Genomic DNA, 26,362 nt, shown 5'->3' with positions numbered 1-26,362 from the left:
AGACGATGAAGCCATTTGGGGCTCAGGGCTCTGGCTGGGACAAGAAGATGAAATAATTCCACTCTCTCATTCAGTCCCTGTGTCCTGTTCGTTCTGGTTTGTGCTGCATTATGAAATGGAGGTGCTGATCTCTTACTTAGTCCGGAGCTGCAGTTAATGGAAATATCTGCATTATGTCTATTGGGGTATTTGAAAGTTTCCAGTTGGAAAGACCTCCAGGTTTATAAAATTGCCCTAATGCCTAAAATTGTTCCTAATAGGAACAAGAGGAATAAAGATTCCTAGGATGTCAGCACCTTGTCACTGATTCTTCACCCATTTCTCTTGGGCGGTCAAGTTAGATGCAGGGACATGGTCACTGAATAAATGGACAAAGGGCTGTGAGATGGGTCGCCAAGGTACAGCTAGGAAGGCTATTTCAAAGAGAAGCATCTGCTGCAAGAGAGGGATTTTTTAACAGTAGAGGAGAGGTTACATTGGCAAAGGAAGTAAAGCCTGATCTAGGGACGAGGAAGAGGACAGGAGAGCAGAGAGAATGTTCGAACAAAAGATATGAAGTCCCTGCAGTATCTTTAAGGCTATAGTGAAAATCCTTTACCCAGATCTTTCTTTGCTGTATAACACCATCAGGGGATCCTCATTCGGGAAGAGCAGACTGAGTCTCTGAAGAATCCTAAATGTCTTCCTAAGTTTGCTTCTTCTGCAATATCCTGTTTCTTCAGCAAGAAAACAAAGACTAACCTCCCTCTTGGGAAGATCTGCGAGGGCCATATCTGGAGCTGACTATGCCCAGTGGCTCCACAGGAGTTGCTGGAGAGAACAGGGCTGCCCAGCTAGCAGCCCAGTTCTCCACCAGCCTCCCGGTTCCTTGGCTGGGAGAACAGTTCCGATGAGGTCCTCTGGCTGACACCCCATTGCCAGCTCCTGCTGTCAGGGGGATGCACAACAGGAGATAGATACATCATGGCCATGTCACTGTTCCTGACAGACCCTGAGTCCCCTCTCTGTGCCACAAACATAAGGGGCACAAGCTGAACCCAGACCAGGGATGTGCTCTATAGCTGGAAAAAGGGCTTCAGGCTTCTTAGACTCAAGGTCTAAAACAAGTGTGTGCCTGAAAATGCACATCTTTGTTTAAGCCTGGAGCTCTGTGTTTATGGAGTGTTAGGGCAAATGTTCTGACATTTGTCTGTGGGTTTCTATTGATCTTGAAATCACGCCAAGTTTGAAATGATCTCTTTCCAGCTCCCCTTACTTCTTCACCATATACAGGGATTGATGCTGGTGTGCACACATGCACACTACTGAGATTACATGAAGAGTTGGTGATGAGGAACGATATGTTATGGTCCTGCAAGCACGCACGCCTGTGCGTGCGCACAAAATGGCTTCACTTCCACATTATCTCCTGCAGTTTTCCCTGCACCCTGTCTGTAACCTAATCAAACAGGCTGAGCAGCTGGTGAGTGGGCGCCTTGCCTGTCAAAGACATGGGTATGAATATCAGCAGTCAACAAGCCATCACATTAGCTATTGGCACAAAATGTAATCAGTGAGTGTAGACACTCCTCCCAAAAATAAACCCATTGCTGTCCACAGAAGCCACATGAACCCCTGGTTGACTGAAATAGTTTGGGAAAAGAAAGAAGTTGAAGAGTGGCTTGGCTGAAAGTAATATATGCAGGATGCTGCAATGGATGAAAGGAAGAGGTGTTTAGAAGTCTTCTGGCTCCTCATGTGAGGGTTTCTGACTGATTTCCAGTCAAAAATAGTTCATCTGCACTGGCCATACATCTATGGAGTGGGTCAGGTAGGACAAATACTAGCAGATCTTTCTGGGTTGTCTTCTGACTTTGCTGAAGATTTGAATGTACTCATGAATGGAACAAGACAGAAAATGGGGGGTTTCTTCCTAGAAAAATCTTACAGACTCCCAAAATGTCACTCCAGCCTACAAACGTAACAGTCACCAAGCTCTGAAAGTTTGTAATTATTTACACAAAATGGTGCATCTAGAGAAGCCGAGAGCCTGGCACTTAAATCACTCAGCAGAGAGCTGGGGAAGGAAAAGGAAAGGCTGGGATTCAGGCCACCAACACAAGGGCGGCCCTGGCCCAAAGTCTGTTTGGTCTTTCTTGTATGGAATAAAGATGAGATTTGTCAGAGCTATTAACTCTGGTCCCTGCTCAGAGACATTTCCAGTCCAAGGTTAAGCTCAATTCTCAGAATTCCCAATTCTTGCCTGGCTGAAGGGAAATGTGGCTCTAATTGGCCTGTCCTCTTTCACTAGTCCTGGGACTGGCCATGGGTTGAATTGCTGGTGAAATCCGAAGGGACCCTCTGGTCCTGTAAGGTGAGCACAGAAACAACAGTGGGAAATGGAAAAATGCTCGCTGACTTCATTGAACTTTGGATCTGGGCTTGAAGAACAATGTTTTATTTCGGATGTTCTCCTGTCCTCTGAATGGCTTATTTTCATTCTTTTTTAAGGCTCAATAGCTGATGTCACCAAAATTCAGGGCGAAGTATTTGGGGTGTAATGAAGGAGCAGGGTTGCTGCTATGACCTTCCCATGCACATTTGGATTAATCTTTCTCTCTTACAAAAAATCAACTGGAAACAAAGCTCCCTCCCCTGTGGCACTTACCTATGCAGAGCAGGCCAGTTCGGAGTTGTTTTGTGTGTTTGCTTTTTTTTTAGGATCAGAGCCTTTATTTTTTTCCTGCTTCTGCATGCAGAGCTTCCCCTCAGTGACCAGAGGTGCGTATGTGGAGCAGGGACACCTGCCTTCACCAGTGTGGCAGGTGACTTGTGAAGGTGACCTCTTCAGAAGCATCTTTCTGTCCCTCCCAGAATGGGGGCTGATTCAACCGAGGAGTTTGGGCTTGTGTTCAGGCTCAGCCCTCGGTAAGCATGGAGTTACAAATGGCTGGATAAAAGCTGAGTCTGTTGTTTTGCACTGTGACAGGCTGAGGTGGAGGGAACTACAGAGTTGCTCCAGTCAGAGGCACAGAGATGTGATTCCTGCAGTCCTGCTACATAGCCCCTTTCATGGCAGTGCTCTTTTAGAGTCCTTTAATCTGGTTATTCTGCTTCACTGAAGTCCTTTAGCCGCCAAACTTGCAGTGCTGAGGCTGCGGTGCTGTGAAAGGATCCTGTTCCTACATTTGAACCGGGATAAGACCACAAACACCTGTCAAATCTCCACTGCTGTCAGATTATTCACAGCAACTACATTGTTAGATGGATTTTGTTGTTGTTTATGGACATTTCAGAACCTGATCCAGGTTCTACAAATGGCTCCGGTATTCCTGGATGTTTGGCCAAATGCATTTTTGCCAGCAATGGGTTGTAGACTGGTCTCTCACTTTCTGTGATGCCTCTAGGAAAATTCGGGCAGCCACAAGATGTGGCTCCTCTTGATCCAGACACTGATGCTTGAGCCTGAGAGCTTGCTCTGTTCAAATGCCCTCCAGTAGTACTGACAAGCTGAGTGCTGTTACACACATAACAGCATGGGGGTTCCTCCCTTTTCGAGTGATAACCGTGCATGAGTGGCTACATGCTGGGGCATCCAGCAGTATGCAGTCACAGAGCAGTGAGGCAGGTCTGTAGCGTGTTCCTGTGCTTAAATGTTGAAGAGTTATGAAGAGAATGCAGAGTTCAAAGGAAATCAAATTAGGCTTTTAGTTCTTGTTCATTTCTGGAAAATCTGAAGTATGTTAAATGGTATTAATACTGTGCCCATATTGAAGATGCTGTTTAAATCGGCTTTATGGATTGAACTAACATGGAGTTAAGATAGATTAGCATCATCGTCACCCATTTTACAGACAAGGAAAGAGAAACACAGCAGCATGACCATGGTCATGCAAGATCAAGAAGTCAAAGCCAGGTCTTTTGCTTCCTTGATGCTGTGCCACACAAAGCTGTCACTGAGTTCAGTTTATTAATTCAGAAGCAAAAGAACAGTGTGCTACTAATAAAGTGGTTACACAAGGGATACCAACATGCTGTGTAGATTTTGTGATGGATGGTTTCCCGTTTTAATAATCTTTTATAGCCCCAACATATACAATATGCCTCTGAGTAGTAAATGGGGAATCAAGTCATAAAGAATTGAGACTTCAGATGGGGGGGGGGGGGGGCACAAAGCCCAGCCCACTTCCCACAAAGAGACCATTAGCAGTGGTGCAGTTGCACACAAACGCATCGTGCTGTTATGACCAGCTTAAATTCAATATTGAACATGTCCAATGCTAAAATGGGACTGGCAGTTGGGAAGAAAGGAACATAAAGATATTTATGAAATAATTGTGAAGCACTCTTAGATGGAGGATCCAAGCAAGAGAATTTGTAGAAGAAGCTCCTGTAGAAGTTTGTAGAAGAAGAGTGCAGGCTGATTCTTTGCCTCTGTCTTGCTGGATGATGGGTAGTGGATCAAGCTGTGGGGCAGTCTTTTTTCTCCATTACATAGATGTGAATGTTACTGCTGCTAAGGTCAGCCCAAAGCAGGGATAAGAAACTAAATTCTAATCTGCAAATATGAAAAGTGAAGAATATGGGCAGGTCTTCTTTTCAGTGGAAGTAAAGCCTTGTATAGGAAAGATAACTTATAAATGTCATGGATAACTGATGCTATTCAAAAGTACTGGTTTGTTTCCAAATTAACCACCACGTAAGTAGACCTACTCTTTTCTCATTTAAATTCATTCTTTTTTTATCTTGGTTTGGATCCAGAGGCCTGATCTACTGTTTTTTATCCAACACTCCTGTTGAATCCATATGGATCAATTATCATTATCAAGAGCATCATGTTGGTCCTAAAGGGAACCTCTCGCACCTGAAAAATTAACTCTGGAAACAGCCTCTTCAGACTGCAGGATTTTTCTAGCCTAGATGGACCACCTCTGTGCAACAGGGACGCTAGAGACACAGATGGGTGTTTGGATACCAAAAGGTTTTTTAGTTTGACCATCTCAGTTTTCATAGATGTTTGGAGAATGACTACACTTTGCATGAATGCCTGAGTCCATGAAAACTGATGAATATGCAAAGTAATGGACTGTTCTTGGTGGAAACCCAGTCATCTGTTCACATTAGACCAGCGTAGTATGTGTTTGTAGCACTGCTGACAGTGCCTTTCATGTCTGGGCAGCTGGGGAGACCTTATGAGGCAGAAGACCATAGGTTTAGCCCATAGTAAATATTAGAACCCAACCACATGTGATTGTTTCAGTAAAGAATCTTATTTGTATTTGTTACAGTCCAGGAACATATCATGACCTGAACATCTTCTTTACCCTCCTGGGTAATGTCAATACGGTCTTTCCAGAGCACCCTCCAATGTTTCCTGTTACCAGTACACCCTATTTCTGCGTACAGATATATAAGGTGCCAGGAGATGGTCCTGCAAATTTGTGCTTTATTTGGTACTAAAGCTCCCCTGCAGCACACATCCAAGCCCAGAAAAGCACTGGTGGCATATAGGTAGAGACATACTCCTAAATTGGCACTTGGTCTCTTCTCTTGCTTTTTTTAGGGGGTGCTGAGTAGGGAAGATAGAGCCCAAAAGTGGGAGTGACAATAGACTAACTCAAAATGTAGCAGGCTTTGGGGCTGAGAACTGAAGAAGTTCAGTAACAGCATGTGATAGACTACATCAGTGGTACATGAAACGAGAAGCAAAGCATGGAGATACTTTGATGTGCTTGCAATACCTTCCCTGCTGAGTTAGAGGAGAGTTTTAATTTGGTGAGTCTAGTCAATGGCATCAGCCCAGTGTAACGAAGCAGGAAGGAGTCCAGAACAGTGGCTTCTGTTTTCAGTTTTACCTGTGCAATTAGGAATTATGTCATTGAGGTCAGCAAGACAAGTGAATCTCCATAAGCAGAATGAAATTCAGAGTGCATAAGATGCTTTTGAAACAAGTTGGCTCTGCTTTGGCTGAAGTAATGTGAAGGAAGATCATAGTAAATTAATAACTAACACTAGAAAGGAAAATAGAAAAGGAAGTTAAAAGAAAGGAGAGCTCCAAGTATTTTCTTGCACCAAAATGACATATAAATATATACAGACTTAATTAGGAGAAGGTTACTTGAAATCTCAAAGCCAGCTATCAGCTTCTCACTTTCTCACAATATTTTGTTACAGCCTACTATAAAAAAGGCATTTAATTAAAACAGATTTATTCATCCAATCATGCAGGCGTTACAACGAGACACTGTTTCCAGAACTTGGGTCTTTTTGTTCAACTTAGTGGAAAGTAATAATATCATGGAAAAGGCATCTCCCATGTTCATCCCTTGTACCTTAGCATTGGTTTGTTCTGCCTTTGCCCTGAGCCTAGCAGACTGCAGACACACTATGAGATTTTGTCCTGCATTTTATGTGTGTAAAGGGAGGATTTTCCCTGAGACGTGTTCAGTTGCAATGCCGTAGTTGCTTATATTGCTTACTTAGACTTCTCTGTGCGCCCTAAGGATTTGCAGTCCTATGCTAATGTAATACATAAAGTAGAGTCACCTTGACTTCACATTTATCAGCTTATGCAAGTGCTAACCTTTTACTGCACTGCAACAGAAATGTCATTCCTGTTCAGCCTGGAGATGACAAACAAACAGCTTCATTGTCAATTGCAGATTTAGGAGGCTGGCTGGCTCAGTGGCTGGTGCAGTGGCTTTGGGAGCGTAGTTCTTGTCAAACACTACACAAACCAGAGTGGGCAATCTTGTTTTTTTCTCCAGGGAGGGATGGTGTTTGTTTGTTTGTTTGTTTGAGTGGTTTCACCTTTTTCAGGCTTTAAGGAGGGCATACTTGAGGTATGCTGAACATTTCATGCCAGCTTTCCACTCACAATCTGTGGCATTATCTGGTGCAGTGTTTGCGCTTGTTTTGGGGCAGCTCGAACTGTAGGATCCTTGGCAGGGATGCAGTATCCCTAGAGCTATCACTGCCCATCATTTTCTTTTGTAGAAAGTTGAAGTCCAGAATGAAATTTGGGAAACATATGGATAGCATTTGACTTTTTCAACCTGAAATGTCAGCCAAGTAACATTTGTGGAACCAGTATAGCCAGACACCAGGCAATAGTCACTGTGTAACAGCGTGGACCATCCTGCTAAGGATTTACAAGGAGACTCAGTAGCTCCCCTGAAATATAGGGGAATTCTTGGAGGACTCCAGCTTCTTTCACCCAGACCCCTCACTCCTGTAGCTCCTCTTGAAGGCGATGCATGGTATCTTGGCTCAGTCAGCAGCTGTTTGGGACTGGTGTTAGTATTAGCATGATGTGTTGAGCAGGTTTGTTGGCTTCAGAGGGAGTGTCACTGAGTGGGCCACTGTTTGCTTTACCTGACCTAGCACGTTCAGAGTGAGCTTGAGTGCTGCTGTCATTAAAAGCACCACAGAAAACTCAAAGCACAAATAAAGGGAAACTGGGCAATAATCCTCACAGAAAAAAAACAAAAAACCCAACTATTGCAAGGCCCAGAATATACCCTTAGCAAAACATTTTGATTTTGCCAAGGAAAATAAGTCATCCATGACTGAGCGAGGGTGGACTGTTCTGGGACACCTTGGGGATGAAAGAAAATCCAGACTACTAGGAGGAAAAAGAAAGACTTGAGGTAGAAAAGCATCTGCAACTTGGAATTCCTCCAAATTGCATACTCTGCATAAATGCCACTTGGAGCCTCAAGGCCTGGCCTTGGGGAAAGATGCAAGGACTGTAGTGCCTTCCTTCCCATTGCAAGAGCGTGAGGGCAGGAGGCAAGCAGGCATCATGGGGGCAAAGAGAACAAACAGTGACACGGCTAGTGCAGGGTGTGATGCACAGCAGTCAGCCAGGGTCAGTCGGGTCAGCAGCAAGCAGTACCTTTAATTATTTTAAGGTAGAGCTTGGAGCAAAAGCAGGGCAGAGGGAAGAGCTGTAGTCCCCATGGTAATATGGGTAGAGCCCAGGGCTTATAGCCCTCCTCCCCTTCATCATTCATCCTTCCCATGGAAATATAGCTGACATGGAATGAATTAATTGCAGAAGACTTTGAGTGTGTCTTTTAGGAGACAGGAGAAATTCCTGAGTGCATAGGATTGATCTGAGACATTTAAGAGATGCACCAGTTCTCACTCCAGCTGAAATACCCCTCTTGCAAGGAGAAAGGCTGACAAAAGAGGACATGAGTTCATTGCCCTGGGAACTGTAGGATGAACAGTGGCAACAGCATCCCTTGCTCATTGTGGGGAGAAAGGTAGTACTTGTGCTCATGTAGATAGAGCCAAATAGGTGAATAGCTAACTTTGCCACTACCTAAAATCAGGGAACTCTTTGTGGGTGTGGCTGATGCCCTGTAGTTTTCCATGATTGCATATGCCTGTATGAAAGCTGGAGAACATGTATGATGTGGCTGTTTGACTCAGCTTCTGCAGGCTGCTGATCTGGCTAGAGACGCAGCACAGGAGAACAGTATTTGTGGTTGTCAGAGGTGCTTGCTGGTAGTAAGGTCTACACTACTGTGTTTTGATCAGAAATCAGTAAAGATGGACCTGAACTGTAGCTCTGAAAATAGCTTTGGAAGGAAGGAGCCAGACCTGCTGGGCCAAAGGTATACAAACAAGAAAGCAAATAGCAAGGAACTGGCCTAATGCATTTTAGACAAAATTGAAAAGAGGTCTTTACTGACAGCAAAATTCAGCTAAAAAAGAGAATGCAAGGGCTCCTGAGAGTGCTGGAGGGCACAGGAAAATCAGTGCTGAATCTAGCTTCCCACTTGAGAGCTGTGGCAGAGGAACAGGGACTGAAGAAGCTGAGGAAAGATAGCTGGTCTACAAGTACTGTAACATTAAACAAAAAGATACTTCTGGTCCATCATGGCACTTGAGAACACAGGGCCTAGGACACATAACCTCACTAAATTGAGAAGAATTTGGCCTTAGTTCATCAGTGTAAAAAAATCATTTTTTTATTTATTTTTTCATGCATGTTCTAGCTGAAACTACCTTCTAAATAAAAAACCATTCCTTTATTATAGTTACAGAAAGGGACTTGAAAAATGAGAAGGTCTTGAGAAAATTGTGGACCTGAATACTTTCGGTGAAGCCAAATTAAGTCCTGTATGTAATTAAGCCAGTAGAGATGCAGGGTTATTCTAAAGAGTCAAAGAATTAATTTTAGACTTGTGACAATGTACCCCCAAGCAAAATCAGGCTCAGGATTTTAGTCAATCATGCAGTCCACCTAGGAACAGCTCAGAATTTGAGGAAAGTCTCAATTTTCCCTTGCAGTGATGCAAGGGAATATCATGTCTTCCATGGATACTCTTTTTGCCATCATTTTTGCTATTCTGTTATGAAAACTTGATTGTGGGTAATAAAATTTAATGGACAGTGTTCAAGAATGCTAACAGCTAATTAGATGAACAAAAAAATGTGTAAAACTAACCGTAGAGCTTGAAATTATAGAACTGTACATGGTCATTATGCCCATGCCCATTGAAAGTGTAAGTGAAAAAAATCCCCAGGTCTTAATTTAATGTCTTTGCCAGTTGTTTGTTATACAAGCTGGCTTTAGCCTTTTGGATGTTTTTTAATCAGACACTTTATCTGCTTTATGTGTCTGGAAAGAACAGTGCTGACAGTATCTTGAAGATGAGAGCTGTGTAGTGAGAGAAAGTTATCGAAGCTGGGAGGAAGGCAAAAAATGAATTCTAGAAACAGAATTCATTCCTGTTATGGCAACCAAGACCAAGGCCTCTTGGTGTCCTTACTTATAGCTACCAGGGATGCCATATACTCTAAAGCAAAAGAGAAGTGCAGACGTGACAAACTACTCGCCCAAGGGTACACCAGAAAGGCAGTGGAAAAGACCCCTACTTTGCTGTGTCACTGGGATGTGGCTGTCAGATAGACCAAATGCTGCTGCTAAAACTCCCAGCTAGAATCCTGATTTCTTTTCAACCCCAGAGAAGCTCTCAGGCACCTCAAGGATTTTACCCACCCTTTATTTTGCCACATTTGGTGGAGTATACTTTATAACAGACCGACCCGATTCTGGTGGGAACCACGAGACCCTTCACTTAACTGACATGAGGAACCAAAGTCAGAGCAGAGCTGGGAACTAATCTCATTTCCCACACATTAATTCTGCTTGTTTTGCCATAGACCTGATGATCTGTGAGAAACTTGGCTGATGTGGTTATGCTGTTTCTGCAGTCATCCCAGAGGTCGTCCCCAGCCCTCCTGACAGCTTTGAAGGTTTGCAGAAAGCTAAGCCTCAGGTAGCTAGACAGTGGGGATCTTAGCTTGATACTCCTTTCTCCAGTCAATGTCAAAAGACCTGCTCCTCTGGAAATAACTCTCTGAAGGGAGGATTACATTGCCAATGCTGTGTTCACAGTAGGAGGTAGGACTGGGGTCAGACAGAGAAAGCAAAAGGTGGAAGTGCCTCTCCAGTCCCTACTCATTAAAGTAACATATGCCAGGTGAAACGGCATCTGAGTGATGTCTGACATCTGCAGTGGTCCCTCCAGCAGTGTGCAAAGTTATTTAAAATGTGTGTGTGTTTCCTCTGTTTCAAGGAACACCTTGAGCATAGCTCCCTTTCTGTTCAATTCTTGTACAAATTTTGTTCGTGCAGCCCCTTTTAGGTGGGGCAAAAGAGGTGAGGGTGTCTTCAAAAATCACCCAAGCATGGAGGTAGGAAGGATAAATAATGCAAACCGGTAACTTTCCATCTCCTGTCTTGTATAAGGACTGAAATTGCAATCAGCATTGGCACCTTGATGATCATGCCCCAGAATTAGCCCCTCACTGAGATATATGGGACTCAGCCTTTTGTTCTTTGCCCAGGCTCTCTGCTAACTCCTGTAGCTGTCTAAGCATCAGATACCCACATTTTCAGATTTTCTTCACAGCCATCGTAGATGGAAGCTTTCAGTGAAGAAATCAAGAGGGAAAAAAGCAAGAGGAAGGCAAAAGAAAATGAGGATTTGAGAGAACAGTGCCTGTCAGAGGAGACTAGCAGTGCATCATCACTGTACATCTGCTGCTCTAGTGCCTTGTTCTAGTCAAAACATCAGTAGGGAAAACAGCTGTGCTACCCTGAAGCCTTACTCTCCTCTACAGTACTCCACACATAGTTCAGCCATCAGTCAGTGGTTAAGGTGTGAGCCTGGAGTGCAATGACGCTCTTTGCTGGCCCTAGGCTTCCTGTCAAAAGTTGGTAGTGTCTTCTGCTTTTCTTTACTTAGAAAATGGGGGTGATGATACTTTCTATTTTGCAGGGAGCCCTAACCAGATGTGCTACTAAGCAAGGATTTGTGGGAGGAGGGCTCTTAGACCTAGGGCTTTAAGGAAAAAGGAAAGAAATTTGAAAATAGTGCCTGTCTGGTAATATACATGCTGTTTGCATTTCTGTCTATAGCCACAGTTATGACTGTGCTTAAATAGAGTTGTCTAGTGTGGAGCATATTTTCTCAGCTGATTTTAAGCTCTGCATGGCAGTAATAGAGGTGTCTTAGAGTAGAGAAGCTTCAGCAGGCCTTGGCTGTAAGTAGGCATGTATAGAAATGCATTTCTCCTCTGCCAAAAGTGGTGTTAAATTGGTGGCTGTTTTATCTGATTGAGTCGAAGGGATCCTCTCACACTACATGTGAACAAGGATGTATGATATCTAGCTGGCATGATTTAATGGACTTACAAAACTGTCTTCATGGAGAATACCCAGTGATGCTTCTGCACTGGGTTGACTGAGTGATAACACCCTTTTAGCTTTATAAATAGCAGAGCAGACAATCCTTAAAATGTGCGGGCATGAGTCAGTGTACAAAATGCCACTGTTGCCCTGACCCGCGTGGTACCAGAGCAGAGCACAAAGCACTTGCGGCATGGACCATGCTGGTTTTTTTTCCAGCCAGTGAAGGGCTTACAGAGAAGGTGGTGCTGTGGCCTGCAGAGAAGGTCTGGCATGCCCAAATCAAGCAGCCACGGTACTGCTGAGTCCATGGGCTCCAATGCCCCATTTCTCCCCTCTCTGCCCCATACCTCAGATCTGCAAACTTTGGCTTAAAGTTAACAAGATTTTTAAACCTAGAGAATTTGGGACACTTTCTGTCTGGTTTCTGCATCAATGAAGTTCACTCAGTGACTCACACTCTTTACTTCACACCCTAGAGGCTAGAAACTTTTTTTTTTTTTCAGAACACATTCTCATGTAATTATTGAACTCTCAGAGCTCAGGGCTGAAAATAAACCCCAGCAAATGTGGCTAGACTCCCAAGGAAGTGACAAGCATGGCATGACTGTAATCTAGTGTAGTCTAGTTGTGCAGACTGTGAACAGTTATGGAGAGCACACAACCCTGGGGAAAACTGCTCTCCTGGGGTGAAACAAGTCCTTGATACGCTGCTAAGAGTGATACTACTTACATGGCCTTCTCGAGGCCTGGTCGGCCCTGACTGCATGGTGTGGTTTATCCTCAATCTCAGTCTTAATGCCAAAACAGTTCCTTTCAGAGTCACTTTACAGATAGTGCATTGCTGCTTCATTGGCAGAGATCAGTATCTTGTAAGCCATCTGTACTGTAAGAAACAATGCTATCTTGTCAGGGAGATGGTGAGAACGATATCCTACATGTTGTATATCTGCGATTTAGCAGCTCTGCGTAGACATCCAGGAAAGACAGGCACATAAAAAGTACAGCTAAAGGTGCATCAGGAATGCACATATAGGAAGAAACCCCAAGAAGCCAAGAACAAAGACACTCTGCAGGTAGATGTTGTTTGGGTAAATTAAGCAATTAGTCACCTTTCTTCTTTGCAGGTTCAGTGCTCACTATTCCTTTCATGTGCAGTAAATCACAATTTTGATGTATGTCTACCATGATCTGACCTACATTTTATGTAGAAGCCAGGAAAACATAAACCAATTCTGCAAAGCAATGTTCAGGGAAAGCAGAAGAGCAGTGCTTTAAAATTGTAGGTGCATGGGGAGGAGAGGCCACCGCTACTGCCCTGTAGGGACCACAAATTGTCTCACGCTTCATTCCTTTCCCAGAAGTATAACTCTCCTGCCTCGCAGAGATATCTGAGAGATGCCCAAAGGACAGGAGGGGGACAAAGGTCTCTAGCACCCCAGTAACTCCCAGCAGGTTCCAGACACCAGTTACGAGGGCTAGCTGGAAGAGAGCAGAAAAAAAGAGCCTTTACAGAGCCTTGGAGGGGAGAGGAGATCAGTAGCAAGAGAGGAGAAGAAAACTAGTAGAGACAGCTGTGGTAATTACCACTTCAGGGGTGATTTTCATTAACCTGCAAGATCTTCCTCTCAGCAGAGATCAGACAGAAAAGGGGAAAGTGAAGCTGTGTCAGAAGAGACCTGAGAGGGAGGAGGAGGGAGGACAGGACATCCACTCAAGAGACTCTGGGAGAGAAAAAGTAATGCCCAGGACCAGTCTGTGAATCCAGCACTGAAGACAGACCCAGGGGCAAGGTATTTGTTAACTGTTTTCTTTTTAAAGTTTGCAAAACATTAATATTTTAAATAGTTTATTCTTCATTAGCATAATTAAGAATACACAAGTCTAAACTCACTGAAAACAGAATTAACAAATTAGCAGGTGCAGGAATTTGGAAGCAAGAGGTTTGGGAAAACAGAGCTTGCAAATGTCGGCATTAAGTAGAGCAGTGAAATCGTGCCAAGCCTTATTTATGGATTTGTGCACTGCCTTTGCATAGGCCCACTCCTGCAGCCAGAGGAATACAGCTCAATTTAAACATGAACCCCCTGCAGTTATACTGTAGCTGAGCCTAAAACTGAGAACATACAAAATAAATCTCTTCTGAAGAAAAACTGATGAGCCTCACCTCAGATGTCTCTTGAAAGCCGAGATATCTTGAATGAACACTTAACTGAACAGGGAAGCAAACTGCAAAATTAAATCCAAAAGAAAATGGGAGAAAATTTTAGAACAGTATCTCAAGAAAAGAAAATACAAAAAAAAAAAAAAAGAAGCAACATTAAGTTATACTGCAGATAAGAACTTGGGGAGAAAAAAAAGTATCCTATGCCCATGTGAGAAGTTCCCCTTAGGAAGACCAGGGACTGATTTCTAAGATAATGTCATGCAGATTTTTCAGCATCTGACAGAGTAGCCCTGTGGAATATTTAAAATAAGGTGTTTCTCTAGTAAGGTGGGGCTTTTTCATTTTTTATCATCACTTCTTGTGCAACCTTTCCTGGGACAGAACTACTGCGCCCCATCAGGGCACTGGCCCCAGGAGAGGGAATTCACTACCGTGAGATTGGAAAAGGGTGCCAGAAGGCTTCCACTGCAAGATCATGGGGCAGGACTGCAAACTTCAGACCTGAGCCCAAGGAAGAGAGACTGCAGCATTCCTGTTAACCACAGTGGCTGCCTGTAAGGTGAGGAGCAGGTGTGGGCAGAGGCAAAGCTCCCGCTTCGTTTTCTCTATACAGAAGGGAACAATAGGGCAGGGGAAGAGCATTTCACATCCCTCTAAAGGGGCTCAGTGACTCAGCTCCCCTGGAGGCATTCGGACTCCAGATCGCTCTGGCATTGTGTTTGTCTCAGTAGACACTAAAGGATCGGTTACACATATTAAGCTATACATATATATGTATGTGTATTTCTGGGCAATTCTGGCCAATTATCACTTGCTGTCACGAAAGGATGAAGCAAGTCACTTCACTTCTGTTTGCTGTGGATTTCCCACTCATACAACGAGAGGATGAATGCTGCCTGTCCTTTAAAAAGTACTTTTAGATCTGTGGCTGAAAAGCCATGTAAGAGATGGGTGTTATTGTTGGTAGCCAAAGGACACAATGTAAGTAGGCAAAGATTAAGAAATAACATGTTTACTCCTACAAATCTCTGACCCAAATCTCTGACTTTATAAGAATGGTCTGGTAGTTGAATAGGCAAGTTTTATACTGGCGATACTATTCAGGAACCTTGTAAGGGCATTAATAGTAGCAAACGTCTGTCCCCTATGCATTTCTTTACTTACAAGCAGTATAACAGTGTTACTCCTCTTCCATGCTGCTTTATGTCTGCGCAGCATTTTTTTGTGTCTTTTAGATTTGCATGCTTAATTCTCCTGAGAACAACATTTTTCTATTTTAAATGAATGTGGTTTTATCTCCTCCAGCCTTTCTGTGGGTCTTAAAAAATTGTCCAGTTTGCAGTTCTAGGCTCTTTCCTGAGCTATCTTAATGAACTAGGATTTGGCTTTGCTTCTTTATTTTATCTGCAGACTATTCTGTTTATTATCATTGTCAGGGGAAGCTCCCTCCCACTTTCTTTTTATGAAGATTTCTCTTTTCTTTTTTCTGTATGGCATTTCCACCTCCCCATAAAATACCCTGCTTTACTGCACAGCTGAGGCAGTCATTTTGTCAAGAGACTGTCTCAACAGAAGTGGCAGTGAAGGATGCTAGGACCAGGCCTGACTTGTGCAGAAACATGACTGAGATAAACTGTGATTGCACTACCATTGCAATCTGTAATGCTTGGTCTCCATCATTTTAAAATGGTACATTCAGCAAGACCTTTTGCTTGGAGAAACATTTTTCCTTCTCAGCCCTACAACCATCCAGGTGGCTCAGACTACAGGATTTGCTGGCGAGGTGCGCCTGAACCAGCCAGGGTCCAGCATGGTGGGGAAGCTGCGCAGCCACGTTCCTGCAGCCACAGGAGAGGAGACTGTGCCCTGCATTGGTCGGTGCTAGTGAAGGAGAGGTAATAGCCCCCACGCCGAGTTGTGCTGCATTCAAATCAGTCACCTGCTCTAAGTACTTCAAATATTTGGATTTTTCAGAATTTTCTTCCTCTGTCTGGAAGCCCCTAAGAAATCTTTCTCCTGTGAAGGTTTTAGAAAGGAGAGATGTCTGAAAGCTTGTTCTCTTTCCACAGAGCACAGGCACGGAAGCATCACTGCCAGGCACTAGCACCCTCATGGGAGCAGGGCAGCCGCTCCTTGCCCATTGGGAGCTCTGGTTTTGGTCCCATTTGAGCAAATGACTGTGAAATGCAAGTGGTGTGCTCGCTGCTCTTGGGACACAGATTCCTTGTGTTCATGTTCCTAGCATTCTGTAGGTGCAGGGAATTTGGCTTTTAATCCCTCCATATTTACCATAGTTTGGAAATTAACTCAGGGAAGCAGTATACATGGGTCTTACACTTTTTCATCTCCAAAAGGTGATGCAAGTGAGCATAGTACTGTCTGAAATAGCTTTTCTTTGCGATTGGGAAACATTTATGTGAGAATTGATCACATGATTTTTCTTTCTCCTACCAAGAACCTCCAGTCTAGTTTGAATGACAAAATTAGGAACAAAACTAAAACGGAGCCAGAGCTAGAGTTACTACTGCACAGTAATCCCAGAGCCTGTCAGCATAGGGGGCTGCAGGTGATGGCCACTGCATATGCTGGGTCTTGACTGTATTTTTACACGGGTGCCAATGAAAACAGTTCCAACAGAGCTTGTTCAGAAATGGTAATTGATAACCACTAATAAATCCACACGTTACTGAGACGAGAAGCAGAGCCTAAACAACTGTCACTGTTGGTTGTTTATAGCTTGCTGCAACTGCCCTTTTCTCATACTGGCAACTATGCCATAATCTTGTATTTTCCTTTTGCGACTGGGCAGCTTACTTGCACTTTCAGCCAGGCTGAGGCAGGTCTAACAGTCCATACTGTCATCAGCTCTCCTAGAGACAATGTTCACAGATTATCTTGTTGATTGAAGAAATGATTACAACGCTCGTTGAGTGAGAGTGGGAACAGGCAAAAAAAATCTCTTCTTCAATAGCTACAGCAGCTAGAGATTACAAGCAGCAGGCACAGAAACAGTGGACATAGAGCACAGAGATGATAATGATGCCATGCCACATTAGTGCTGCATTAGCAGATAAGACAACGGGGTGGCTTGCTTGACAGTATTTCTCAGTTCAGTTGACATCTCTTTTTTGTTATTAGATGGTGGAAGATGAATAGATAGCCCATCTCAAAAGAGTAGGGGACAGAGCGATGACGTCAGACAGACAAAATAAGCTTTCTGTTCTGTCTGCATTTGCAAAGATACGTACTGTGAATATATTCCAGAGTTGTTGGTTTGTTTTTTTTTAAGCTCCTTACAATGGTACATTTTTATTTATTCACACCTGTGTGATGGCTATGTGGAAAGAAGTTGGAGAATTACAAACTGTAAATACTTCATTGTAATAGTAGCTAAAACCATGTGGTGCAGCCGTTCCATCACCAGAAAGTCATTTTAGTAGCCCAGACTGATTTTCTTTGAGGTAATACTGAAATATTCCAGGGATGGGTCAATACTCCCTGCTCCCTCTGCCTCCCAAATAGGAGCTTTGAAATTGGCTCTACACTAGAGGATTTTTTCTGTCATCCTTTCCATTAAGACATACTGGAAGCTGTGTATTGCTTTCAGGACAGATGAAAACAAATCTGGGCTACCTGTACCCTGCAAAGACCACAGTGACAGAGCTGGAGATAGACAAGGATGTTGCTTGTCCTGAACACAGGGATGACTATTGGCCCATGTTCTGCATGGCTGCTTAGGCTGTGTGCGAATCACAATGGCAAGGAGTATATGTCCTGTTTATTATTGTCCAGAGATCAGAGAAAGCACTCTAAGTCAAATATATTACCAACTTTCCTGGAATGCAAACACTATACATGTGTGCATAGAACGAATCTACTGTTTGATAAATTCAGACAAGCTTGGTATTAGCTTTTGCTGTCATTTCCCAAGAAAGGGTGCTGTTTGTTGTTTGAATTCACTTGCAGAGCACAAGGCTGAGCAGCCTCGTACCAGCTTGCTCACAGGCTGTAATGGATTCTGGTTTAAGCCCATATATCCAGGGCTTGTCCAGATTAATATGAAATGCTGCAACTTCTGTGCAACTAGACTGAAACTAATTAAGGTTATAACACAAACTAGGGGTTTCCTAATACTGTTTCCTTGGTGACTTTCACCCTTAAACGATGCCAGTACATCCTGTTCAGGCAAGAGGCCTTAAGTCATGTGCGTTGGAGGAGTAGGTAACAGAAATATGCTGAGCTGAGTCAGGCAAGTACAAATCTTTTTCCTCCATGGCAAAGCAGAGTGTCCCAGAGAAGTGTTTCCCCGTGCACTGTTAAAACTCAGGCTTTGCTCATTTGGATCAGTTAAGCAGCCTGCCCACAAAATGTAGTGACTGTGTATCTGCTGAAATGTTGTTACACTCTGTATTTTAAAATACAGCGAAAATACACTAAAATACACATTTAAGAAGTTTCCCATTGAGGAAAAACTAGCTTATTAAAGACACAGATGTACAAAACTTAAAACAGTTCTGCTGAAGAGAACATCAAGCTCAGCAGGTGGAGATGGAGGACAGAGAACCACTGGGGGCAAAAGAGAGAAGAATAACTTTCCTGGGTTGCTACAGGTGATCATTGCTAGCAGTGAATCAGTGGTAGCCCACCTCTGCAGCTCCACAGAAAAAAGCCTTTTGAGAACGTCCTGGTCCTTTGAAGCAATGGTCTGCTCCTGTCCCCAGCATTATGAAGGACTCAAGTGCTGAAGCATTAGGTTCAACAGAGAAACCTAGGAAGAACAAAATTCATAGTTGGCTTGAACAGGAAAGTAAGGAATATCAAACACCTCATCTTTTTAAATGGTTAGACTTATGATGCGAGTTCTTCTTTATGGTCAGGTCAATCCAGATGTGAAGAAGGGCTTGTGTGCTGGCAAACTTGTCAGTTTTGTTTCCAGTTACAGCAGTTCGATATAACAAATGCAAAAGTCTCTTCCTGCGAATTTTCTTTATGTACATCTGCAGACAAGTATAGTTATAATGGAACTTTCCATCTCTCCAAAATTAAATCCTCCTTTTCCATCCTGAATATCAGCCTTGGCTACCAGCTGGCTGGCTTTGATTCTGCAGAGATATGGTGAGGTGGAGCCTTGCATCTACAAAACACACTGTGAAACCCATGGGATGTTTCAGGCCTGTAGAGCTCAGCCTGACACTGAGGCCAGTTTCATTGTGTTCTTCTCTCTAGGTTCTTGTCTCTAGTCATCACTAGAGTATGGGACAGCCCTTCAGCTCTTCACCAAGACAACATGATTCACATCTGTTACATGCTGGCTTTTAGGCTCTCCCCATGGGTTTAAGCATATGTGGTGAAGTGTCATGAGTTGTTATTTTCCTTTGAAATACATATGTAGCTGTGCTCCTCTGCTTGAGAGGGCAAAGTCAAACCAAGTGCTTTGCACGTGGAATGGAAAGTGGTAAATTTTGCAATGCTCCTTACTTCCTGGGCGAGTTTGTGCTACAGAGTCATACTGGCTTTCAGTAAGGCTGTGTCCAGCAGAGAGAGCTTATTCATCTAGTAGAGAATTCAGCTGTGCCAAGATTTCCATCCTCCAGCATTAGGTGGCCTTGTAGATGTTCTGGACTGACATGATTGAGCACCCTAAAGCCAGAAGACTGAGAACTGAGTTTGATTCCTAAGTTTTAGTTAGGAGCACTGAATGCTCAGAGAGGAACAGGTACTTTCTTAAGCCCAACAGTATCTCCAAGCGTACTACATATGCGATATCTTTTGTAATGATTTTTTTATATATACATATATATACACACCCATATGCGGTTAGTCGTGACTCATCAATTGATCATGCAGCGGAAGAGAATTATACCAAAGAGTTGGCCTTTCCAAATCAAACATATATATCTTTGATAATTGTCACCCTCCCTAGGAAGTTAAGAGTTGCAGCTGGGACTTGAGTCAAATTATGGCATTTTGAGTTACTGGCAAAGAATTTTCTTTTGGCTTCTGTAAATTTATAATCTGAAGTTTGAGGTTGTCTTCTTTTACAAACACTTCTCAGATTAGAAGGTTACATGCAGTACCCCAGTGACTGTATGTATTCTTAACTACGCCTGAAGTGATGACGAGTGAAAAATGTTCTAAGAAGAATTTTTCTCTGCATCTTCTAAGGACATATCCTCCCATGTGAATCATGAACGACTGCAGCCTTGCATTTTTATCACATACTCTATTAGTGCTCTCCCTTTCACTCATCTTGGGCAGTGAAACTATATTACTCATCTCCAATTTTATTAGCTGTCGGTTTCTCATTTTTGTGTTGTACTGCAACCCTGCAAGATTTGGAAAGCACTTATTCCAGGGGAATGATATATCTTACATAACTTATGAGCTGAATATAAACTTCCTGAGATCATGGGGCCTTTGCTAAAGGGAATTTACACAGCCATATACACCAGAAGGTCATTGCAATTTTACAGTTTTAAAATACTTCTGAGGTTGTATATTTATTCAGTAGTGGCTCTTTTTGCATTTAAAAGCATCAGGAAAAATTTCTGCTTCTGACCAAAAAGGTGGTGAGTGTCATGCAGACACATGAGAAGCAGTGAGACTTAGGTTGCAATCTGGTTCCCACTGAACTTCATGGAAAAACCAATTTTCTGGAACAAGAGGGTATCTTTGCAGAAGAAAAGGAATTGCAGAATGTTACAAAGTCAGTTTTATTTCCTCGAACTGTGGGAGGTATAAGCTCAGTCAGACATTGTTAGTAAATAAGATCTAGAGCACTTAAAAGAAGGATCCAATCACAAATTCAATTGGTCCATTAACTACATGTAATATTATTTACCTAAGTGGCCCTTCTGGACTATTTCATAACTCAGCTTTATAACCTTTTTAAAAAAGATCAATATTACTGAGCACACAGCCTCTGAGTGTGATGAAAGAGTCAGGCTGTTTTAGCAGTTACGGTCCATGATTTCCAGACCTGAAGTCCAGATTAGAAATGCAAAATGAGGAAAATACTTTCCCTGAAATACTAAAAAAAAAAGTAGCCTTGGAGAGAAGGATGGAGGGAAGCAGTGAAGTAAGATGTGTTGCAAGAGATCAGTTCTTTTATTGGGCTGATACAACTAGAAAATACAGGCAGGCTTTCCAGCACATAAACCCTTCTGCAGATCCGAGAGAGAGGATGTAGTGACATTTAAAGCCACACACACAGTTTTGCCAACATGTGTCAGAGTGAATCTCCAGTAGGAGGGAACAACCAACCGCTCTATTTGCAACTTGGCAGATGGGGTGTTTTGTTGTCTGCTCTAATGTGTGATGCGAGTTGGCTGCTCGTACCGAGTCCCATCAAGTGGAAAAGGTAGCTCTTGTCTATTGATCTTGTGTTCAAGATCCAGTATTTGATTTGTTCCTCAGGTAGTCAGATGCTCACATCAGCTGGGAGCGATTAGCTCCAATATCTAAATTCAATACCCCTACAAGTCTCTGCTGCTTCCATTACACAGGGAGCTCAGAAATCGGGAACAATGGTGCTTTTCCACCTCTTAATCAGCATCATGAAAATTCAAATGATGGTAAAAGCAAATAAAAGCCAGGAAGGTCCTATTTTATAATGGGCCTAGTGACTACATGGATGTAAACCAACACTGGCTCTCACCCTTTCAGTTATACTCATCCCATTTCATACAGGTCGTTCTGATTCCCGTGAGATGGTGGCATGTGGGAGTGTGTTGTGTGTGTAAAGTGGGAAATGAGGGATCGTTCAACTGCTAACAGATCCTACGTTTTGTAGTGAAAACTCCTGAAATTTTTAGTGGCAAAGGGCAGTGCTGCTGAGTGATCTTTGCCTGTCTATCTTCATTAACCACATCTATTAACTAATGGCTACTATTCAGTGCTGCTCCCCTGCTCTTCTTTCTCCTTGCCCTCTCCTCACTGCTTCTTACACATTGGTCAGGCAGCCCCCCTTGCCTTTTCCCATGCTACCACACAACATTGCTCTAAACTTTGTGCAGTTTTCATAATGTTCTGTCTCCAACAAGAAATGTTAGAAAGGAAAGCTAATTTTTGTTCTTTCTGTTGTCTCTTCCTCCTTGGTGCTGAAGCAATCTCTGGTGCACCTGGGCATGATACATCAGTGGGATGAACTGATCATTTGGTATCAAGTTGTGATCCAGGGTGGGAGACAGGCAAGGGTGTTGAGGACAGCGCAGTGTCTGTAGAGAGTGCTGACTGTAGATATCATACAGACGGTGACAAGTATAAAGCCGCTTCTTAGTTTTCAGCAAAACCCATTGTTTTCAGCCCTTAACCAAAGTAATACCATTCCCTTGTGATTGTGACATGTCTATCCCAAGAGTTCAGTCCAAAAAACCCACCTGTGGCAGCTGTGATGCCGTTTCATTCTTCGGAGTGAAAAAAGTGGCCCAGTTGGTGCAGGGGATAAATACATCTGAACTGAGTGTTGGAAGATGCAGAGAAATTTTTGCAGGGATAGAAAAACCATTTTGTGTTATTAGACAAAGTAATGTGGTTGGAAACCTTCCTTCCCCAAACCAGAGAAGCTTTTTCTGCCAGGTATGGCTGCTTTTCAGGGGCTAAAGCTCTCATTTCTGTGCCAGGCAATATAGAAGTGGTGTCAGGCTGAAATGGCTTGAAGATTTGGACTAATAGTTCAGGGAGAAGGGCAACCCAACTGGAGAGAGGTCATAGAGTCCAAATTGAGTGGTAAGTCCTCCTCCCCTTATTTTGTGTAGTTTGTTATGTGGTTCTCTTAGTTTTTCTACACCTGTTTGTGCTGCAGGTATCACCATTGCATTAGCCAGTCATTGGATATTGTCTGATGCATCTGCAATCAGGCATAGACTGGAAGAAATTTTCCTTGCCCCAAATATTAACTCAGGTAGCAGAAAATGCCTCTCTCTGAAGAGAATTCATATGGAAAACATGTGTTTTCAGGCTCTCTGCACAGATCCCAAAATTTTAATGTGACTATGTTTCTATTTTTGCTGCCTTTCAAGTACTTAAATTGTTTCTTCTCTCTAGGCACCTATGAATTGCCTACCCCTTTCCCTACCTGGATTTCATCAATATTTTTGTCATTTTTTAACTGTTAAGCAGGAGACAGTACAACTCTGGACAAACAAGTGGTCTAGGGTCTACCAGCATTGTCTGTTTCTTTCACCAAAAGATGCTGCCTCCAGGAGATTGGTGGTATTGGGAAGCGATAGCTAGAGAGCAGTGATCCTTGGGTTCATTTGTTCCATCCACATGTTTGACTGATGCTCTGTTAGCCAGTTTTGGAAAAGAAAGACATCAGGTTTGGAAGGTCCATCTGTAATTGTGCTGGATCTCAGGCTGAGGGGCAGCTCAACAGCTAAAGGTTTTGCTGAAATCTTCCATGTAATCCAGACAGACAGATATTTGTTTTGATACTGCATGCTATAATTTCCAAACCCGGTCAGCAGTGTGTGTTTGTTAGGCTATGCAGATGATGGCATGGGAAGAATTCGGGGCAAATCATGGGTTTTGTGAATCTTTCCTGTTTGGTTTTATTGCAGCTTCTTATGTGCTTGCAGTATTAACAAAATGCTTTCTTGGACTGGGGTTGTACTGGGAGATGAGATCTGGCTGAGAAGTTGAAGATATCTGAAGCTTTCTTTTCTTTCTACAAAACTGTTGGAAAGGAAAGGGATCCAATTCTGGCATGATGTTTCATAAGGTGACATTTGTTATAACTCATTGCAAATGTTACTCACCATCTACAAAACATTCAATTAAACTGAAGAACAGTGAAAAATATCCAGTTCCACTTTAGCAGCTGCACTTGTCACCAGAATCCCTCAGGTTTTTCGGAGCCAACAGATTCCCCCCTGGAGACCTCTACACGGTGGCTACTGTCCTCTGCCACCAGTCCCACCAGTTGGTGTTCCTGCTCCTGTGAGCCAGATTGTCACACGAGGACAAAATTTCCCTTCCCATTTGGGCTTATCCTTACTTTCCCAAAGATCTCTTTGGTCCTTAACTTGTTATCAGACCTGTTCTGCATCCCTTTGTGTCTTGTCAGTATTTCAGTGGGAATTGGCTGGACCCTGCAGGGATAACATTTTCAAAAACAAAATTTGAATAATGATCTGTGTTCCTTAGTCCTTTTGAAAATCGTAGTTGGTTATACATGTAGTTTATTGAGACTTCAAGCTCCTAAGTCACTCAAGATTGTTCCTTAGTTCTCAAAGCTTTAGTGGCATAACGTTTCCATAGAAAATAAGCCAATATGTTTATGATGGTTTCCATTCAGATCATAGGTCCTTTTGCCTGTAACACCTTTGTGTGTGTCTTCGGGTTGAGGGATATATGCAGGGAGCTGTAACTCTGCATGTAACAGACATGTAACAGGGAAATGTAACAAACAAAAACTTTTCTCGTACTTGTAGGAAACCAGGATACTAAGAGAGCACATTTTTTGAGATGCCAAATGTGTTGTTACAGATCTCTGGCTCCCCAGGAAATTCGCAGATGTAACTTTGCTGTATGCTACAACCACCCACTATTTTGCAGTGTCAGCTGGGCTGGAGCTCAGATCCACCCACTCCCGCCGCACCGGGCCCATTACACTGGAACTGAAGGCAAAATGCAAATTGGCTCTGCTGAGCACGGTTGCCTTATGGCATGCAGTGGGATGGTAAAGACAGAACCCATGGCGTCTCACTCCCGGTTCAGCACCTGAACCACAAGATCCTACTTCTCATTATCTCTTTATCAAAACCTCCTCTTTCCCCTGGATAGGGCACTAAAATGGAACAAAACTCTGGCTAATTTGCTGCAGGAAAGCATTGAGCTTTGGGCAAGGAGATGGAGTAAGTCATCCAATTAGTTATAGCTGCTGGTGTCCACTGGTCCTGATTTGGTGTGGCTTATCGATGCCAAACAGAGGTAGATAAGCATAGCTCCTTTTTTCCTTATGTGTGAATACCTGTCCAGCCCATGTTTCCTATGACTTCAGTCACCTGCTAGACTCTTTGAGCCATGGGAAGGAACAGTAGTAATTCATTCAGTTTGCCACACTTGTTCCAGGGCTGGATTGACTTCTCATTTTCCTAGACCATAAACAACATCACTGCCTCTGGAGAGCAAGTGTGGTGGCTTTCTACATCAGCCTGTCTTTAGGTCCTATTTATGTATGAGGAGAATGAGAAAATACGTTTAAAAACATGCAAGCTTTAAAAATAAAACTATGACCTAGTCAAAGAGTAAACATTAGGGAAAAATAAAAACCTATTTTAAGAGATGGAAGCGGAGAAGCAGCAGCAAAAATAAAATAAATCTTATTACTGTAAATAGGAGGGTGTAAATCAGCAGCTCCTATCACTGACAGTTCAGAGATGCTGAGGACCTGGCTCAGCAGTGAAAAAGGAGGGAAGTGAAAAAAAACCAGAGCGGGAAATAAAGCAAAGATGAGAAATCCACCTACCTGCACGTGATAGATTATCCATAAACAACAAGATCATGCTTCTGACCAGATAAATAAATGGCAGAGTGTTTAAACCAGATTTTAAAATATACTGAGTGTCTGTCATTCTGTGTACCTCTTCTGAGCAGTAGTGTAACCTTTATTTTTTCAGGTAGCCTTTTAATGTGGGGTTGCTCAGGGGGTGTTACAGTCACTGTGTTGAGAATAAAACAGCTTAAAAAGGGATCAGAAGCTTTTACCACAATGGACCTTTGGAAGTTTGTCCCCTGTGAGGAACAGATAGGGGTTGCTTGTCTGTTTTGTGACTTAGGCATGCTTCTTCTTCCCCCGTAGGTTGCCCGGTCACTATGAACAATGGCCCAGCTATACTACAAAAAGGTAAACTATTCACCGTACAGAGATCGGATCCCACTACAGATCGTGCGAGCGGAGGCAGAGCTCTCGGCGGAAGAGAAGGCCTACCTCAGCGCTGTGGAGAAGGGGGACTATGCCAGTGTGAAACATGCCTTGCAAGAAGCAGAGATCTACTACAACATCAACATTAACTGTATGGATCCTCTTGGTCGCAGTGCCCTTTTAATAGCCATAGAGAATGAAAATCTGGAGATCATGGAGTTGCTTTTGAGCCACAGTGTGTATGTGGGAGATGCTCTGCTGTATGCAATACGGAAAGAGGTGGTGGGGGCTGTGGAGCTGCTGCTGAATTACAGGAAGCCGAGTGGTGAAAAACAGGTTAGTTGAGTGTTCCAGTTCAGTTTTAAGCTATTATCCACACAGAGGTGCTCTGCAGGACTCATAAAACAAAGTCCTTAATGTAGGTCCGTTGCTTTAAATGCCCAGAGTAAACATGGGCAGTCCTGTTTGGATGATAACTTTCCAGTCTGAGGAAACGTGTTCTGCCTGACTTAAATACTCAGCATTTTCAATTTCACTCAGTGTTCTTTTCAGTCTTACAGTGTTTGTGAACCTACTGATTTATAGGTTGATTTATAGACGTGCACTTTGTAAAGGAATTTGGGGCTGTCTGAAATTATAT

The 26,362-nt window shown here is 43.1% G+C and overlaps 1 protein-coding gene across 2 annotated transcripts in view; it reads left to right on the top strand.

The window, feature by feature from the left end:
- TRPC5 (transient receptor potential cation channel subfamily C member 5) overlaps positions 1 to 26,362 on the top strand; it is a 104,346-nt gene that overhangs the window by 5,338 nt on the left and 72,646 nt on the right. Inside the window, exons 1-3 of one of the 2 annotated variants that reach the window (XM_029997290.1) lie at positions 13,405 to 13,482; positions 14,238 to 14,415; positions 25,660 to 26,058. In XM_029997290.1, coding sequence (XP_029853150.1) covers positions 25,681 to 26,058 — 378 coding nt within the window. In that variant the 5' untranslated portion in view covers positions 13,405 to 13,482; positions 14,238 to 14,415; positions 25,660 to 25,680. Of the gene's footprint in view, positions 1 to 13,404; positions 13,483 to 14,237; positions 14,416 to 25,659; positions 26,059 to 26,362 lie in introns of those variants that run through there. The other variant, XM_029997289.1, reaches the window with a different exon arrangement.

This window comes from Aquila chrysaetos, chromosome 21 (genome assembly GCF_900496995.4).
Source record: "Aquila chrysaetos chrysaetos chromosome 21, bAquChr1.4, whole genome shotgun sequence".
NCBI lineage: Eukaryota > Metazoa > Chordata > Aves > Accipitriformes > Accipitridae > Aquila > Aquila chrysaetos.
This window is presented reverse-complemented; position numbering and strand designations above follow the sequence as displayed.